At 51.1% G+C, this 18,633-nt stretch overlaps 1 protein-coding gene across 1 annotated transcript in view; it reads right to left on the bottom strand.

Annotated features, from left to right (window-relative positions):
* Positions 1-18,633, bottom strand: part of LOC119440462 (glucose dehydrogenase [FAD, quinone]) — a 51,950-nt gene that overhangs the window by 18,830 nt on the left and 14,487 nt on the right. The window contains exons 3-5 of the mRNA XM_049661713.1: positions 14,556-14,742; positions 2,298-2,429; positions 1,523-1,647 (exon numbers count right to left, since the gene is read on the bottom strand). Coding sequence (XP_049517670.1) covers positions 1,523-1,647; positions 2,298-2,429; positions 14,556-14,742 — 444 coding nt within the window. The remainder of the gene's footprint in view (positions 1-1,522; positions 1,648-2,297; positions 2,430-14,555; positions 14,743-18,633) is intronic.

The raw sequence follows: 18,633 nt of genomic DNA, 5'->3' as shown, positions 1-18,633 counted from the left end.
TGCGAAACGCCCAACATCGGCATTATGGTGTCTCCGGCAAATTCAGGTGTGCCTCTCTATTCCTGGGATTAGCAAAAAGGCAGACTTCTCAACACTAGCCCAGAAGCAATTGTCTCTGCTTGTCACCAACGAGTATTATTTTGACCGCATACACATTTATACGGACGGTTCCACCATTTCCAACAGCTCTACCAGAGCATTAGTTGTTCCATCGGACGCCGTCACTTTGCAATTTAAATACTCGCACAATACCACGTCTACAACAGCATAACTTTCGGCTCTTCAAGCTGCACTCAATTATGTGCTCCAGCAGCCGCCAAATCGTTGGGCTATTGGGCTAATCGTTGGGCTATTGGGCCAATATTTCAGTGATTCCAAAGCAGCTGCAAACTCTGCAGTTTTCCCTACGACAATCGTTACACGAGCAGCTAGTGCCCGAAATTAGGCACGCTCATCATCACGCGCTCGAAGAAGGACATGACATTGTATTTCAATGGTTGCCAAGCCATTGCGCAATTGTCGACAACGACAGCGCAGATGAAGTAGCACACTCGGCTCATCACAAACATCAGCTGGTTCCTATACCACTCTCAAGAACGGATGCTGCGCGGCAACTTCAATCGATTGCTCGCCACATCACACTTCTGCGATGGAATTCACCGGGTTTCACCAACTCACGTTTACACTCTCTTGACCCTAACTTGCGACTTCGCCTACCACCTGGACTCTCCCGTCGTGAAATAACTTTACTGTGTCGCATGTGGTTGGGTGTCGCATTTACCAACGCCTATTCGTTCCTAATAGGGATGACCAACAGTGCGGCGTGCAATTTGTGCGGGGGCGACGAGACTATCGAGCACCTTCTGTGTCACTGTCCATCTTTTGACACTCAACGACGTATTCCCCAAGCTAAACTCAACCTGTTAGATAACAGAACGCTCACGGAAGAAAAGATTCTTGGGCAATGGCCTATGCATTCTTGCATGCAAAAGGCCACAAAAGCCCTTCTGCAGTTCGTGAAGAGTACTGGGTTGTACGAACGCTTGTGACAGCGGAGATTCTTCTGTGACTGTCTCTGCCAATGACTGACTTCTTTTGTTTTCTTTTCTCTCCTTACCTATTCTTCCCCTTTCCCCCTCCCCAAGTGTAGGGTAGCCAACCGGGCACGTCCTTCGTTAACCTCCCTACCTTTCCCTCTTCGTTTCTCTCTCTCTCTTTTGCTATTTCTTTTATCACAAAACAAAACAGTAATGACCCAGTTAATAGAGAAGCGTTTGAGGTGTCGAGGGCACTACACAATTGTTTTTTTTTTTTTTGGTCAGAGAATATGTTACAAGGAAGAACGAATTAGAACCAGATACACTGCAACAGAGCACTTATGCGTGTTCTTGTAAATGTCCCACCTATTGCTTAATTTCGTGCAACAGAAGAGTACCCTGAAAAGTGTACGAGGAGTCTAAGCGCTATAATAAAATCAGGACAATTCGAAGCATAGTTTGTGTGACTCTTTCATCGCACACACCTTTGTGACTTGGCTGAATAGCGCCACATCGAGATTTCTGCGCGTTCTCAGCACGGGGTGGATGAATGCCTTGCTGGAGCTAAACCGCTCGCCATTCGCCATGTTTATCTGCAGGCGAGAGCAACCTGCAAGTGAAAAAGAAAATGATTGAGTGACAGGAATTAGTGTGCAAATAGTGTTGAGGAAACATCATCATCATCATCAGCCTGTATTTATGTCCAACGCAGGACGAAGGCCTCTCCCTGTGATCTGCAATTACCCCTGTAATGCACTTGCTGATTCCAACTTGCGCCTGCAAATTTCCTTACGTGATCACCACACCTAGTTTTCTGCCATCCTGGACTGCGCTTCCCTTCACTTGGTATCCGTTCTGTAACTCTAATGGTCCACCGGTTATCCATCCTACGCATTACATGGCCAGCCCAGCTCCACTTCTTCCGCTTAATGTGAACTAGAATATCGGCTATCCCCGTTTGTTCTCTGATCCACACTGCTCTCTTCCTCTCTCTTAACGTTGGGCCTAACAATTTTCGTTCCATCGCTCTTTGTGCGGTCCAGCAAACATGCTTGTCCATTATTACACAAAATGCGTCAGGTGAACACTGAACTTGTACGATTGTTTTTACGTCATTGTACGCTCGGCCGAAAAAGGGTCGATGAATGTTACTGTTGTTAATTTTCTAGGACACATAATAGCATGTTGTGTTTTTGCGCTTGTGACAGCAATACAATCGGAAGAGCTTTCTCATTACGGTGATCGTAACATCTGGCTTACCTGACTGCGTAGCACCGTTGTAGTCGACAAGGGAGTAGCCTGACTCCTTGCACGCATCTAGGAAGAGCTTGCTCAAAGGTGTGCTGGCATTTGCGAGCCCAACTGGTACCTCGCCATTAGTCCCATGGTACTCTATTCGTGGAAGTAGAAAAAGTCTGTGACTAAAGGTTCCCTCCCAGGCAAAACACAGAGGCTAAATTCCCCTCCCCGTGCAATCTGAAATCGCCTTTCGCTGGTAAGTTCACAAAAAGAAGCGCTGAAGTTGCGTTTAAATTACATGAATTGAGTTTGGCGGAGTGCGGCGCCACCCAACAAGCGCTCAACTAAGTATATGGACGAGGGAAAGTTTGATGAAGTTCATCACTTGGCACTGAACACTGATTTAGATGTCCCACAGAAGGTATTAAAGCGAAAGCTTTGCTAACCTAGTCGAGCAGAGTTTCGCCGTCGCCAGCAATTTTACCAAGCTTCCACTGCTCTCTGTGCGCAGACGAATTAGCGTTCCCGCTGAGCAGTTGTGAGCTTGCCCCACCGCGGTGCATTCATTCACTTGCCTCTGCGGAATGAGCGGCTATCATAGGCCGGCAATTTTCGGTCATTCTCATCTCGTGCACCATCGAAGTGCAACGCGTGCGTCGCCTGCAACGCTATACTCGTTACGCTCCTCATCGCACAAGCGTTGCGAGACGCCTGGTTCCTGACAGGGCACTGTTCTTGCTGCGCAACGTGCAGTTCTCTCGTGTGCTTCGCCGCGCCATGACGCTTCCCCGTTTTGTTGGAATAGCGTGTGAGGAGTTCTAACACAACGTTAAACTGTTCTATCGCGTTCAATGCTTCGCATTCGGGCACAACTGCGAGTTTCCTTTTTTTTAACAGCGGAGCTCTTTAAGCTGGCCGTAATGGTGTGCCGCCTGCCACTGCGTTGCCTCGCAACCACCTCGCGGAACATCGCGCGCTATGCTCGGGAAATATAAAGAGAAAATTAGAGCGAGAGAAAGAGAGAGAGAGAGAAACAAACTGTAGCAGCACCAACGAGGCAACGCGCAGAAATGCTGCCGACGCCATCCGCGCTTCTCTGTTTCCCCGCATTAGCGCCGAACGTTCGCGGTGTCCATAACTGCAGCTGGCGCCTATGGCGGAGGCTCGGCCGAGCTCCTATCAGCTGCGCGCTACTGCACATGCGCCGTGACGTCATCCCGGCGTGTTGCCTTCTGTGCGCCACCCGTACACTGTGCATAGCTTTCGCTCCACTTCCCCAACGCGTGCTCAGACTGCAAGTGCTTCGCGAGGCGTTCCCCGATACCACGAAAAACGAGAAAATACTTGTACACTTCGTATACCTTAGCATCACTTCGTATAGCCAGGACCAGCTAGGAACCGATCAGCTCCGCTGTGTCTTTAACCTTGCGTCACTAGTGCAAGGAGGAGGAAGAATAAACATTTATTGCGGAACCAGCACTTTAAGATGGCCGGGCATAAGCCTCCCATGAGGGGACGTCGAGGACTTGCCTCGCCGCCGCCTCACGGGCGTGCTGGGTCGCCCAGGTTTGGTCGTCGTGGGCGGAGCTCCGCAGAGCCTCACGCAACCTCGACGAGAGGGTCGTGGTGTTAATGTGTGTGTACTGTGCTGGGCACTCCCACAGCATATGCGGAAGCGTAGCCGGGTGAGTGCCACAGCACCGGCAGTTGGGGGTATTGTAAACTTCAGGGAATATAAGGTGGAGGCGGGCGGGTGAAGGGTACGTATTTGTTTGTAGCAGACGCAGGGTGTTAGCCTGTGCCCGGCTGAACTTGGGGTGAGGTGGGGGGAAGGTTCGGCGACTAAGGTAAAATGCCTTAACGAGATCGTTGTAAGTAGTCAGACTGTCCCTGGTGTCCAACTCGTCTCCAGTGTCTCCGGCGCGGTTGACTAGTCCTCGCGCAATGGAGTGGGTGACCTCGTTGAAGTTGGGGAGGTGTGGGTGGACAGTGCCCGCGTGGGCCGGGATCCATGTCAGGGAGATCATGCTTGCTTTAGAGTGTGGTGCCTGGCGGAGGATACGAAGAGCTTGAGGAGAAATACGGCCTTTGCTGAAGTTAGTGACGGCTGAGCGAGAGTCACACACGATGGTGTGACAGGTGGGATCTAGAGTGGCCAGGGCGATGGCCACTTCTTCAGCCGTTTCGGCAGTGAGGGTAGTGACGCTGGAGGTGAGGTGTAGGACTCCATCGCGTGTGGCGACGGCCACAAATCGTGTGCCATGGGAATATTGGGCTGCATCAACAAATGTAACGCCAGGTACACGAGCAAAGGCTTTTATGATTGCTCCTGCCCGAACTTGGCGCCGGGCCCTGTTATATTCAGGGTGCATATTTCTAGGAATAGGGTCTGCGTGGATCCAGCTACGGATGTCAGTCGGGATCGATTGTTTGGGGCCCTGCTGCTGATGGTAAGTAAAGCCAAGCGTAGATAGAATAAAGCGTCCTGTTTCAGTAAGGGTGAGCCGTTCAAGCTGAGAACGTTGTTGTGCTTCAATGAGTTCGGCAAGGGTGTTGTGAACTTCTAGTTGGTTGAAGAGTTAAGTACTGGTGTAATGCGGGAGGCCAAGTGCTTGCTTGTAGACCCCTCGTATGAGGGTGTCGAGCTTGTTTTGTTCAGCCCGGTACCAGTTGAGGTACGCAGCAACGTAGGTGATGTGGCATATGACAAAGGACTGCACGAGGCGGAGAAGGCTTTCTTCTTTGAGTCCCCCTCATCGGTTGGAGATGCGTTTAAGAATCCGTAGGGTGTTTTGAGATTGGGCGCAGATCTTGTTGAGAGCCAAGGCATTGGAGCCGTTGGTAGAGATGGTGAGACCGAGGACCCGGATACTAGGGACGTGTGGTATAGGACTGCCATCTTGAAGGCGTAAGGTGATAGAGTCACAGGGTTGGTGCTCAGATTGGTGTTTTGGAGGGCGTCCCTGCTGAATGAGCTTGTAGAGAAGAAGCTCCGATTTAGCCGGCGAACAGCGCAGTCCGGTCCCTTGGAGATAGGCTTCAACCGTGTCAATCGCCGTTTATAGGGCTGACTCCACTTGACCATCGCTGCCTCGGTACGCCCAGATGGTGATGTCATCGGCGTAGATGGTATGGTAGATATTGTCGACTCGTTGTAGTTGCTGGGCAAGGCCAATCATGACTAAGTTAAAGAGCGTGGGAGAGATAACTGAACCTTGCGGGGTGCCTTTGCTGCCAAGGGGAAGCTGGTCTGATTGTAAATCCCCGGCCGAGAGGGTGGCTGTGTGATTGCAGAGGAAGTCACGGATGTAATTGTAGGATCGCTCTCCCAGGTGGAGGTGGGAGACCTGGTCAAGGATAGCTTCATGGGAAATGCTGTCAAAGGCTTGAGTGAGGTCGAGTCCGAGGATGGCTTTCGTGTTACGGGAACGGTCGTTTAGTACTTGATGTTTGAGCTGCAACATAGCGTCTTGAGTAGAAAGGTGAGGGCGAAATCCAATGATGGTGTGGGGATAGATAGAGTTGTCTTCGAGGTGTGTGTTTATGCGTGCTAAGAAGGCGTGTTCCATCACTTTGCCTACGCATGAAGTGAGTGAGATAGGCCTTAGGTTGTTCAGGCTAGATGGTTTGCCAGGCTTTGGGATTAGGATAACGTTGGCAGTCTTCCAGGCAGCTGGGATGGCACCATTGCGCCAGCAATCGTTGATGTAGTCAGTTAGAGGGGACACGGACTCGTCATCGAGATTGCGAAGGGTTTTGTTTGTGACCCCGTCTGGGCCTGGAGCAGAACGACCATTAAGCTTGCGAAGTGCAGCAAGTATTTCTGATGCGCTGAAATCGGCGTCTAGTGTAGGGTTGGGATTACCGATGTAATTTCTGTGTGGACTGACTTGTCCCCTGGTGATATATCTGGTGCAGAGGTAGTCAAGCACTCGTTGTGGACCTTGCCTAAGGGTCTCCGTATAAAGGAGTTTCTGCAGCCGATCCTGTTGGGCAGTGCGGGTGGTAGTATTGTCAAGCAGGTGTCTCAGGAGTTTCCACGTAGATGGGCGATGGAGTTGTCCATCCATCGTGTTACACAGCTCAGTCCACTGTTGCCGGCTGAGGGTTTGACAATGCTCCTCGATGGCTGTAGTGACTTTAGAGATCTTACTTCTGAGGCGACGGTTTAGGCGCTGCCCCTTCCATCGAGCTAGGATGGAGGCCTTAGCCTCCAGAAGATGGGCGAGGCGGCTATCCATGCGTTCAACTGGGGCATCTGTAGTTACCACCTGAGCAGCCGTTTGAACGTCAGTGCGTAGCGCTTGCATCCAGGTGTTGATGTCGGCAATGCCTTCTGCTGAGTCAGCACCAATGCGTATCTTACGAAAAGCATCCCAGTCGGTAATGGCGAATTCTTTAGGGGGGGCAGGGATGGCAGCGAGTTGGGGTAAAGATTATAGCAAGGATATAATGGTCGCTGCCCAGGTCTTGCTGTATATTGGTCCATTGTGCATTGTTGATATGTTTGATGAAGGTGAGGTCGGGGGTAGAGTCCCGGGTAGTGGAGGTACCGAGGCGTGTGGGTAAGGAGGGATCCGTGATAAGGGTGAGGCCTAAGTCGTGGTAATCTTGCCAGAGATTGCGAGCTGCAGCTTCCGTGCGAACGTAACCCCAGCCTGCATGGGCGAGGTTGAAATCGCCGCCGATGAGGATGGGGTGCGTGCCAGCTACGTGAAGAGCCTTCTTAAAGAGGTTGAGGAAGCGACACTTTGCTTTGTCCTTGGGGCTATTGTAAATGTTCAGAAGGAAGATGCATTCGTTCCGTTTACGATTGGGAATTAATTCGAGGAATAGGTGTTCGATGTGAGGACTATGCAGATCATGTTGAATAACAGGGATACGACACCGTACTAAGGTGGAGACCCGGTGAAGATGGTGGGTGGTATGAAAGGTTTGATAACCAGGGAGCGTGGTGGGGGCGTTATTGGTTTCTTGAAGTAGGATAGCATCCGGGCGGCGGGTATGTTGGCGTAGGTATTGATTAAGTACCGGTTGTTTCTGGTAAAAGCCTCGGCAGTTCCACTGCCAAATGAGGGTGTCTTGATTAATGTGAGCCATGATGAGAGATGGTGGATGTCGCCATCGGCGTCCCGGAAGGGTCGCAGATGGGGGCGGATTGGCTAGAAGGCGCGAGAATATGATTTTCCCGGTTTGTAACTCGTTGGACAATACCAATGAGTGCGTGCTGGATGGAGTCCAGTGCATGCTGGAAAGTGCTCACAGTTGTTTGAAGTGAGGTGAGCATGTCTTTAACTTCAGAGCGGACCTGGCCCGTGGCTCCATCTTGCAGGGCTCTCTTCTTGGGGGCGGGAGTTGTAGAGGCCTCTTGACTAGGGGCAGGGGCGTTCTGAGCGATAGGTGTAGGGGTTGGTGTTTGGGATTGTTTGAGGTCTCTAACCTCCTGCGTGAGTTTAGCTAGGAGATCACGTAGGATGGTGTTCTCGCGCTTAAGGTGGGCTATTTCTGGGTTATCTGGTGAGGGAGGAGGGGATGGGACATGTGTGTTGGTGATTTTACGACCCTCTCGTGAGGTGCCCTTGAGGGCCTCTGCGAAGCTCACCTTGTTCTTGTTGGTAGATGCAATGCGTGATGCCGATGCAGACCGGGATCTTGAGCGTTGTTGCCTGGATCGAGATGGAGTTCTCGAGCGGGAACGGCTCCCCCTTGACGGTGTTCGGGAGCTTGACCTGATTCTGGTGTTGAGGGTGGAGGGGCCGGCTTGTTGATAGGAGGCTTGGCTGGTTGCTCGTCGTTCCCCGATACACTTGCGAATGACATACGGGGTTTTATAACGAGGGGCACAGCTTTTGTCCGCGGTGAGATGGGGACCACCACAGAGGGAGCACCTAGGGTTACAGTTGTGGTCGGCGGGGGGGTTGCGGGCACCGCAGCCCCGGCATATCTTGTTATTTGGGTAGGGACACACGTCCATACGGTGTCCGAGGCGGCCACACTGATAGCAAATGTCAATTTGCTTCCGATATAGCGAACATGGGAGTAACGTGGAGCCGTAGCGCACCTGAAAAGGCACATCTGGTCCGTCAAAAGCGATGATCACCGTTGTAGTAGAGGCGATGTGCTTGGCTGCCAAAGCTGTCGGGTTTCGGGCAGTGACAATTTTGTTGTGGATCTGCTGGGGGGTCTCCGTGAGTGGGATCCCACGGATGACCCCCTTCGTCGTGTGCTCAGCTGCAGTTTCGTAGGCATTCACCTCGTGGGTGACGCCATTCACTCGGATAGAGCTGATGCGAGCGTACCGGTCTGCATGGTTCGAGTGAGGTGTGCTGACGACAACAATGTTTTGTTGCGTATTCGGGCAGACAGTGTCTTCTAAGTTTTCTTCGTCCGTGAGTTTGGCTGCCTGGAGAATGGCTGCGGTCACCACAGGGCTGCCGATCTTGGCTATATGAAGGGCGCCCTTGGTGCGGATGACAATCTTGATATCCTCCGTCGGAAGGGGTGGCATGCGGCCCGCCTTCAAAACTTGAGCTTTAACAGGCTGCCTCGCCCGAGAGCGGGGCCGGTTACTTGGGGCTTGAGATGATTCATCGGTCACGGTCGAATTGTCCGTTCCGCGTTTTGAGCGGCGGGATCGGGCAGTGAGCCAGCCAGACTGGGCGGTCACTTTTCCGGCGAAATATCCTGGCCGGCAACCTGTACATCCATAGTGAAGACGGAGGCGACACGCCACCGAGACTCAGCCAGCGCAGTCGGAGGCCTAACGACCGGCGAACTAGGGTTTGTGCGGCGGCGACGTGGCGGGTGGACAAAAACGTGCGGTTCCCAGGAAAATGGAAAGTCCCACCTGAAAACGAGGTGTCCACAGAGTCCGGAGAACTTCACGAATCGTTCGGTGAAGAATTTAGGTAGCTATAATCACAGAAAAAACCAACAAAAACATTTTAGAAAGCCGGAGCCGATATAAACACGTCCGCACTCCTCGGCCTCTTCTTCTTCCTTCCTAGTGCAAGTAATGCCGATTTTTTTTCGACATGATGCGGAGAGGGGCATTCTATTTCATCCGTCACGTTTCAGTCCTCCTGTATGCTGCTTTTCCCTCGTCTTGAATATATTTTCTAAATTTTGTAGTAAGAATGCAAGAGTAAATCTTTTTTCGCAATGTTACTACACTCTTTCTCTATTTCTTTACGAAATGAGAAGTTTACCAGCACACATCCACTTTGATGCATAACATAGAGCAAGAAAAAAAAAGCTATCGCTATTAACATGAACATCGGTGATATCATTTAATAGACTAGATGTTCCCGACTCAATGCCTCTTGAGTCGACACACTCTAGAGCCAGATTTTCCTTGTATGAACTTCAATTTACCCGTTCCGGTACTTAGGTCAAAACGACGGCAACAATCCATTTTTGCAGCAACGATCTAACAAGCGATTTTAAAATATTTTTCCACATATTCGGCATATATTGCGGAGCGGATGTGGCTACCTACAGGGAATGAACCCAGGTAGGCACTCTCATGGGTTCACGGCTTCGTCATAATGTGCACTCTGCACGAAAACACCATCTGACGCATCCTGCTTTTGCAATTTTTTTTCTATATGGGCTTTTTTGAACGGACGTAGGAACGACATTTCAGTTTCGACTCGCATGCAAGTACTCGACGAGCCCACAGTAGGGTTTCAATTCTTGTGAACTGCGTACGGTGCGCAAGAATTCCAGCCTCCGTTGTATCACTTTGTCCTAATTTCAATGGCCGAAGAAATTTAGGACTGTGGAATTTCAATGGCGTAGGCTCCAACCTGGGGACATTTGAGCGAGTGCTTACGCTATTTGTAGCCACAACAATGTGCAGAGCATTAGAAAGCCTACGTACGTCTTTGGAGTGCAGATAATCGACGTTGGTGGGAAGAATCGCTGATTGCTTCACAGTGAATTCTTGGCATTTTCCTTCTGTGGTTACCGGAGTTACCCGACAACTCATTTTTGTGGTTTTCCCTCCTCTAACGTAACCGGCAACGTAAAATAGCCCAGCAGCGTGTGACGTTCACGTGAAGTCCCCACAGCCATATTCTTCTTGAGCTTGTCCTTGAGTGTCTGCACCACCCGCTCGACTGCACCGTTTGACGCAGAGTGGTATGGCGGAACCATCATCCGGTGGATTCAGTTCTTCTTCACCCAAGCCAGGTACTCTGTGCTGGCAAAAGCGGGGCCGTTGTCGGACACGATGACGTCTGGCAACCCATGGGCGGCGAAGACCTGTCGCAGAGCAGCAATGGTCACGCCTGCTCAGAGAGTGGTGACAGGTAGGACCTCCACCCACTTCGAAAAGCCGTCTTCCACTACCAGGAGGTAGTGGTCCTTGAAGGGGCCCCCAAAATCCACGTGGAAGCGGGACCAGGATCTCTGTGGAAACGGCCAGAGGGTGATCTCCCCATTACGTGAGGCTCACTGTTGTTCCTGGCAGACTTGGCAGCCTGCACCATGTGAGCGATGTCCTAATCCAGGCCAGGATCCCAAACGTGGGACCGGGACACCATCTTTGTCTTTTCCACACCAGGATACCCGCGTGCAGCAACCGCAGGACCCTGGACCAGAGACTTTGTGGGAGCACCACTCTGGAACACCGCAGTAGGCTGCCCTGCTGCAGGCTCAGTTCGGCAGCCTTGCGGCTGTAAGCCTGCTGCACCAACTCCTCCCTTCAGGACACCGCCTTGACCAACTGGGACAGGGTCCTGGCAGGTCGCCTGCGACACCGCAGAAATAAAGAGTACCTCCGGGTGCGCGTGCTCCACCATGAACACTGCAGCAGGCTCTGGAACAGTAGCAGGCACCTCCGGCAGAGGCAGGCGGCTCAGGGCATCAGCAGGTCCCACGTTCTTTCCCGGACAGTATACCAGCCGATAGCTGTAGGCCGCAAGCCTCAAGGCCCAGCATACCACTCGAGGTGATGCATGCACGGGAACCACCTTGTCCGGCCCCAGCAACCCCAGCAGTGGCTGGTGGTCCGTGACGGCCTCAAATTTCCTGCCCCACAGGTACTGGTGAAAGCGCTCGACCTGAGGGCGAGGCCTTCCTTGTCAAGCTCGCTGTAACGTTGCTCTGCAGCAAGAAGGCGACGGGAAGCAAACGACACAGGGCGTTCCTGGTAATCCTTGTCCCGGTGCGCCAGGACGGCTCCCACGCCGTACGGCGACGCAAATACTGTAAAGAAGACAGGCTTGTCCGGATCGAAGTGTACCAGCACTGGAGCCTTGGTGATTAACTCCTTGCTGCGCTGGAAACCCACGTCCTGCTCCTTCTTCCAGGCCGACTGCTGACCATTTCTAAGCAGAATATGGAGGGGCTGTAGATGCGCTGACAGGTTCGGCAGGAAACTGCTGTAGAAGTTGATGAGGCCGAGGTAGCTCTGAAGCTCCTTCTCGTTGTGGGGCTTTGGCGCCTTGAGCACAGCATCAACTTGGCGGGGGACAGGCCAGCCTGGCAATTGATGTATCCCAGGTATTCAACACTGGGGGCCAGGAAAATGCACTTTCCAGCTTCAGCTTGAGACCGGCGTCCTGCAATCGTGCCAAGACGTTGTGCAGGTTCTGCAGGTGGTCCCCGTCGTTGGTGCCGGTAACCAGCGTGTCGCCCAAGTACACCGCCACGTGCCTCATGCCCCTGAAGTCGTTCTTCATCTCCCTCTGAAAAATCTCCGGGGCTGAAGCCACGCCAAACGATAACCGCGTCTACTGGAAGAGCCCCCAAGTTGTCGATATCGTGACATTCATCCGGGAGGCATCCTGGAGCACCAGCTGCTGATAAGCGTCTCTGAGGTCTAACTTTGTGAACTTCTGTCCACCGGACAACGCTTACCAGAGATCTTCAGTACGGGGCAGCAAGTACTTCTCGACGGTAGCGACGGGGTTGATGGTAGTCTTGAAATCCCCGCAGATCCTGACACATCCGTCTCATTTGAGGACTGGAACTATGGGAGCGGCCCACTCGGACATCTTGAACGGCAGCAGGATGCCCTCTCGCTGTAACCGCTGCATCTCCTGGGTGACCTCGTCCTTCAGGGTGAACGGCAGTGGGCGAGGCTTGAAAAAACGAGGCCGGGCTCCATCAGGAACATAGATGCTAGCCGTCGTGCCGGCGAATGTGTTCACCCCCGGTTGGAACAGGAACTTGAAATTGGTCGGGAGACTTGAGACGTCTTTAACCACATGTAGGACGGCCTCCTGGTACTCCGGTAACCGAACGCCCAGTGCGTCAATCCAGTTTCGGCCCAGCAGCGTCGGTGACGACCCCTTGGATAAATAAAGGGGAAGGGTTGCCTCCCTGTCCCCAAAGCGAACTCTGACCTGAGCCTGCCCCTGGACCTGGGAGAGCTGCCCGGAGTAGCTGCGCAGCATGACGCCCGAAACTTCGATGGACACGCCGGGGAAGGTACGCTTGAGCAGTTTCCTGGCCATGACTGACATGCTGGCCCCTGTGTCCAGTTTCATAGAAATGGGGTGCTCGCCGACTTCGATGGTCAGCATATATGGTGGCACAGACGACGGAACAAGGACTGTGTTCCACGTGTCGAAGTTGGGCGGGTTCTCGGCCATGACGTGGAGCCTGGCCGTGGAAGGACCCGAGCTTGCTGCCGCACGTCCCCGTCGCGAACCCTTGCTGTGGCTATACTGACCGGTGTCAGTATAGCTCAGCGCGGCATGGCGGCAGAAACGGTGGGCGGTGTTTCACCGCTCTCGATGGCTTGGGTCGACACGTGGGCTTCCCTCGTCGTCAGTGTCACGGTCCGACCCGGGCACAAGAACGAGAGGGGGGGAGGGGGGGGTCGAGGCAACCTTCGACCCAGAGACAACACGCAGCGTGCTAGTGGTGAACGATGACTGACGCCGAGCACCTGTGCTCGTCGGTGTTTATTCGGTGCGGTGAACGAATGTTGCCCACAGAGCTTGGCGGGCCACTGAGCCTAGCCGGCCAACAAAAAATATGGCTGGGGTGGCGTCACATGATCGTCACAGGCTCACAGCCATGACCGACACGCTGACACCTGTGCCCAGGCAGAGTACTCGACCGCGGTGGCCGCCGGAGCGTTACTCGCCTCGATAACAGGTGGTCTTTTTTATTTTTGTTTGTGTTTGTGTGAGCAAACAAACTGGGGGTAAGGTGGTGTGACGATCATGTTTCGTCACCCCAGCCACATTCTTTGTTCAGGCTCAGTGGCCCGCCAAGCTCGGTGGGCAACATTGGTTCACCTCACCGAATAAACACCGACGAGCACAGGTGCTCGGGGTCAGTCATCGTTGACCACCACCATACTGCGTGTCGTCGCTGGGTCGAAGCTTGCCTCGACACCCCTCTTTCACAAGTCCGGGGCGGATCGTGACACAGCGTTATTGCATGCGAACGCTGCGGTTGCTCGGAACTGCCTGAATGTTCGTTTTCTCTTATTTTGTTGTGAAAATACGAACTATAAAGCAGCGAAGAGTAATGACGAAGGGCTCAAACGAGCACGTTTTCTTTGCGTACACCTTGTCTGACACTGAAAAGAGTAGATCAACGGTTCGCATTCGCTGACAATACGATTTCGGCGTGGCAGTACGTGTCAGCTAAACGCGCATTCCACCTAGTCTAGCCTCAAGAAATGTCCATCACCGATTATTTCATGCCTTATCCTGCTGACATAAAAGACGCTAGTATCCATAGCTAGCAAAATTTCATTGCATCTTGCTTTTTGCAAAGCCTTAAGCTTCGTACGCTGAAAACTTTATTTCAGATCTTCCATTTTTCTTCAATTATTAGAAATAACGTTTCAATGCTTATTAGGTTATTTAACCTCGTAAACTAAACCACTGAAGCACCGACTATTCACACATCGTCACTGATAAGGCCAAATGGCTAAATTATGTAAGAAACACAAACACAAAGACAAAAGAGTCACAAGAAATAAATATTTCATTCGAATACTTCAGAAGCAGCGAATGCTTAAATTTGGACAGAAGCTACTAACGAAGGGCAGCCTACTCGACCGAATATTTGAAGATATCGAATACTCGCGTAAGCCCAGCTAATCGCCGCACCTTGCTCACTCCCAAAAGTGACCAATGTCTTATTATCCCTACAGCTTACCTGTACCTAAACTTCATACGTGTCGTGCCCACAATGGCATCTTGTCAATGAGAATTGGTGTAACACATAACGTTGCTTCGTGACAGCAGCGTTCGTCACTAAAAAGGCAACACTTCGAGCCCGCGGAGCAGTAGCGTTCCAAATTCTCACCGTTTACGGGTCCCGCACGAAAGTCTTCGATGTCCTTGAAATGCGGTAGCACATCCTGATATGACCATCCCGCGGCTCCATATGTTTGGGCCCAGCGGTCATAATCGTGGCGGTTTCCTCGTACGTACATCATGAAATTTAACACGCTGGAGCCACCTAGAACTTTGCCTCGTGACATAGGGCATCGCTGGGACATGGAAAAATGGGTGAAAGTTTAGACATTGAGTAGTAAAAAAAAAAGAAAAAGAAAACTTCGTCAGCCATTTCACTCTGGGAAGATGGATGACCAGCGAAGCTATTTAGCACACGACACAGAGGTGACACAGAATTGGAGGTCGCGTATAGACGGAACTCGAAGAGCGACGGCAGGAACAGAGACGAGAATGCAATCGTCACCAGGAGTGCGCAATACACGCAGGTTCCCCATTACGATGAGAGAAGAGAAGTGAAATTCAAAATGGAGAACGGCACCTTGTCTTATATACACGCACGACAGTTCCGACTCCCCGAAGAGGGACATAGGTGATTCGCAGCCTGCATTGTACTCAGTATTCAGTCCAACAATATTAGTACGTCGCCATTGACGTTATAGAGAGAACCTTGAGTATGTGTGAAGGCAGATGCGTAACGAAAGCGCTATATGGAGTTTCTTATCTCACCGATGACGTAGTCGTACTGCGACCGCAGCTCACCAAGCTTGTAGTCCCGGAGCACGGGCAGGTCGGTGAAGGGCAAATGTACCAATAGGTTAACCAGGGCGATCAGCAGGCCCACAAGGTTTTGCGGTGGAGCGCCACGCCCCCATAGGGCACAGGCAATTGTGTCGATGTCGCCGCTCATGCTCCCGACTCCGCTGAAGCTGTCGCGAGTCTGGCCCCACAGAGCTGCCTATACTTGCGGCGCTCTTGCTAGTTTCCGCTTAACGAGGGCGAAACGAAGCATCTGTTCTGACAGGGACGGGAAGCATTATCGCAAACTGCAGCTGCATGGAACAATCCCCCGTCATCCTGTATTACAAACGGTGCCCTGGCACTAACATTTCACTTCACGAACGGCAGCACCTGTATAGAGACAAAACAAACGGCAGGGCTAATGTGTATACTGCAGGCTCAATTTTTTTCTTCTTTATTAAGTTGCCAACTTTCTCTTTCTTTTTTTTTTCCTTTTGGCCTGGAAAGACGGGTGTCCCCAGGTCATGGATGTTTGTAAAGGCACACTATAGGGACATAATCCTAATCCCACGCGTACGAACTTGCTCCGAACCCATTTTTGTCCTGGCAGTTACAAGCCCTGGTGATGAAGGAACGGTGTCTCCTTATTTCCCCCTTTCCTTTACACAGTTTCCCTTTAACGCTTCCAAGGCGGTGTTCCCATGTACGCCGTAAACGGCTAAGTAGACATCTAAGCTGACCGCAGACATCTTAAGTCTAGTTCCAATACTGACGAACCCGGCAGTATTGGACGAGGCAGGCTACTTTGCTGTCCAAATTCAGAATGCTTGGAAACTAGACAAGAAGGTCATCTGCACACAAGGAAACTTAGCCACGCCCTACTAGGTGCTTAATGTTAGAGCTTCGTTGTGTTCACTCGCGAAAAGAAAACCTTTCAGGAATAGATATACATTACGTGCTTTCCTTAGCTTTTTCATGTCGGCACGAGGTGGCATCAAATCGCAGAGACGATTTCCAGATGCGTTTCGTTACATGAGCTCGAGACTGTCATCTTGGCTCTCAACGCACACTAATGCTGGTCACAATTGGATAACACCCTAAATTAGGGGAGTTATGAACCAAAGGAACTAAGTAACTGTCATGATGTGCTGCCAGAGTCGTCTCACGAGCTTCAGCAGCTGGTACGACATGGTCTGCGTGTCCGTCGTCAGCACACCACCAGTGTGAATCGTGCGCGCGTAGCCGGCAAGCGCCTCGCCGACAGCGGCGGTTGCTTTGGAACTCCTGGTCTCTGAGTTAAGAGCTTCCTTTCGTAAGGTCTGCACATTGTGATTATGGCTTCGCAACGGACGATGCTGTTTTGGCGGTGCGTGCATTTTGAAGTTATGACGTTGGTCTTTCCAGTGGTTACACCAACTAAATCTTCCTAAGTGCTTGCATTTCGCAGGAGTTATTGAGCAGGCCACTTCACATCTAGAGCACGTCAAACATTTTCGTCGAACATGCTCTAAAAAGGAACACCGTATACAAGAACACTGCAGAAAAGGCAACGTAAGGTCAAACTGGTAAAGAAACGTGCCGCGATAGCTCAGTGGCGACTGGCATTGCTCTGCTGAGCTCAACGTCGTGGGTTCAAACCCCGCTGAGGCCGCATGGTGATGGGCTCGTTTAGCCTGCAAGAACGCTCGTTTACTGGGAGCACGGGAAAAAATTCTAGGTGGTCAAAATCAACATGCCTCTTACAATATCGTGGTTCCCGCACGAAAAAAAAGAAAACTCCAGATTTTAAGTTAGGGAATTGAAACAGGAAAAGAAATAAATCAGTGGAGACTTGGCAGTATATGCGAGGGAAATGCTTTAGCATTACGTCAGACCTCTTTCAGGTGCCAGATCCATGATGTAAACCGCATTCACCACATTTCAAAAGAGCTTCAGGAGCTCAGTCGACATACGCCCTGCCTTTTCGAGGAGCAAAGTGCAACTGGTGATGGTCTGGAGCAGACTACAACCAGCTGCATATATATATATATATATATATATATATATATATATTGTTACGCGAACGAAGGATTGAGTACTGGAGACTATTTACAAAATATATTTACACATATACAAAATATATACAAAATGTATATATATATATATTTACACCACATTACCCGCTTACCACACCACATACGCATACACTTTTACTTCCACTTTTTGACACTGGTATAATGCAGATCCCACGCACTGTAGGAATCGATGTTATGCGAAGCATTTTGTAGTTAGCTGGCTATCCAAAATTGTTACGGATTACTCGAAGCTTTACCAGTTGGACCAACACGCATGTAAATTCAGTACTTATATGTGCGTGGCGCGCGTACGTGTGTGTGGCGAGAACAGCAAGACGCCGACCACGTTGATAACGATCGCATGACGGCAAAGGAATGATTTCAACTGTGGTTGTTCGACACAAATTCGTACCTGGTGATTATGCATAGGTACTGAATGGTCCTTATAGCGAGGTAAACACGGGTAATGACTTGATCTGCCACTAAGTGTAATCCAATCGTACCACTAGGACCTTTGGTCATGTCATTTGGTACATGTTAAAACTACAATGACATATGTACACCGTCGAAGAAATAATGAAACATCATCAACGTGGGTTTATGAGGAAGGCGATGCAACGTTGCACAGTTTCGAAGTAGTGTTGCCAACTGCGATGAAAGCACAGAAGAATGTAGGTCGATCCCGGATGCAGTGCATTCTAACAACGCGCCATAGCGTGAGCTGTCACGAAGACAGAAGACAAAAATGTGGCATGAGACGCAGGCGTCAGACATCAGACGTCTGAAAGAGGTATTCGGTTTTGGCACGACAGAAATATGTGTGCGATCGTGAACTAGTGGTTAGAGCATTGAACCGGGATAACGTAAAACTATTCAAATCTGTATTTGTTCCAAAACCGCCATAAGCCTTCCGTGATAAGTCAAAATGGCTCGGACCCCGCCCACATGGGCACGGTTCCCGCCCATCGACTGACCTTCCGACTGACCGAACTACCGCAAAGTGCTGAAATGACTCAAAGAGGGCTTCCCATAAAAAACCCATGAAAGCGCATCGTGTATTCATAACAACAAAAAACGCGCCCAGATAAAATACGTGCAACGAGCAAGCTCAGAGGGATATAGATTCCTCGTATGGAAGACAGCACTAACATGGCGGTAACAATTCTCTACATGGCATCAATGATTTCTCGAAGGCGTGGCCCCTGCGTCTCAGTTAGGTGCGCTACAGGACAATACAAAGTCAGTCTTTGTGATTGCCCTTAACAGTTCCAAGACTAAAGAAGTCGGACTTGCCATTTCTGGAGTAGATATGTGTTGGCAGAGTCTGTGGCAGTGGCCAACCGACGCTTGTCG

The sequence above is a fragment of the Dermacentor silvarum genome, chromosome 2 (assembly GCF_013339745.2).
Source record: "Dermacentor silvarum isolate Dsil-2018 chromosome 2, BIME_Dsil_1.4, whole genome shotgun sequence".
Taxonomy (NCBI): domain Eukaryota; kingdom Metazoa; phylum Arthropoda; class Arachnida; order Ixodida; family Ixodidae; genus Dermacentor; species Dermacentor silvarum.
This window is presented reverse-complemented; position numbering and strand designations above follow the sequence as displayed.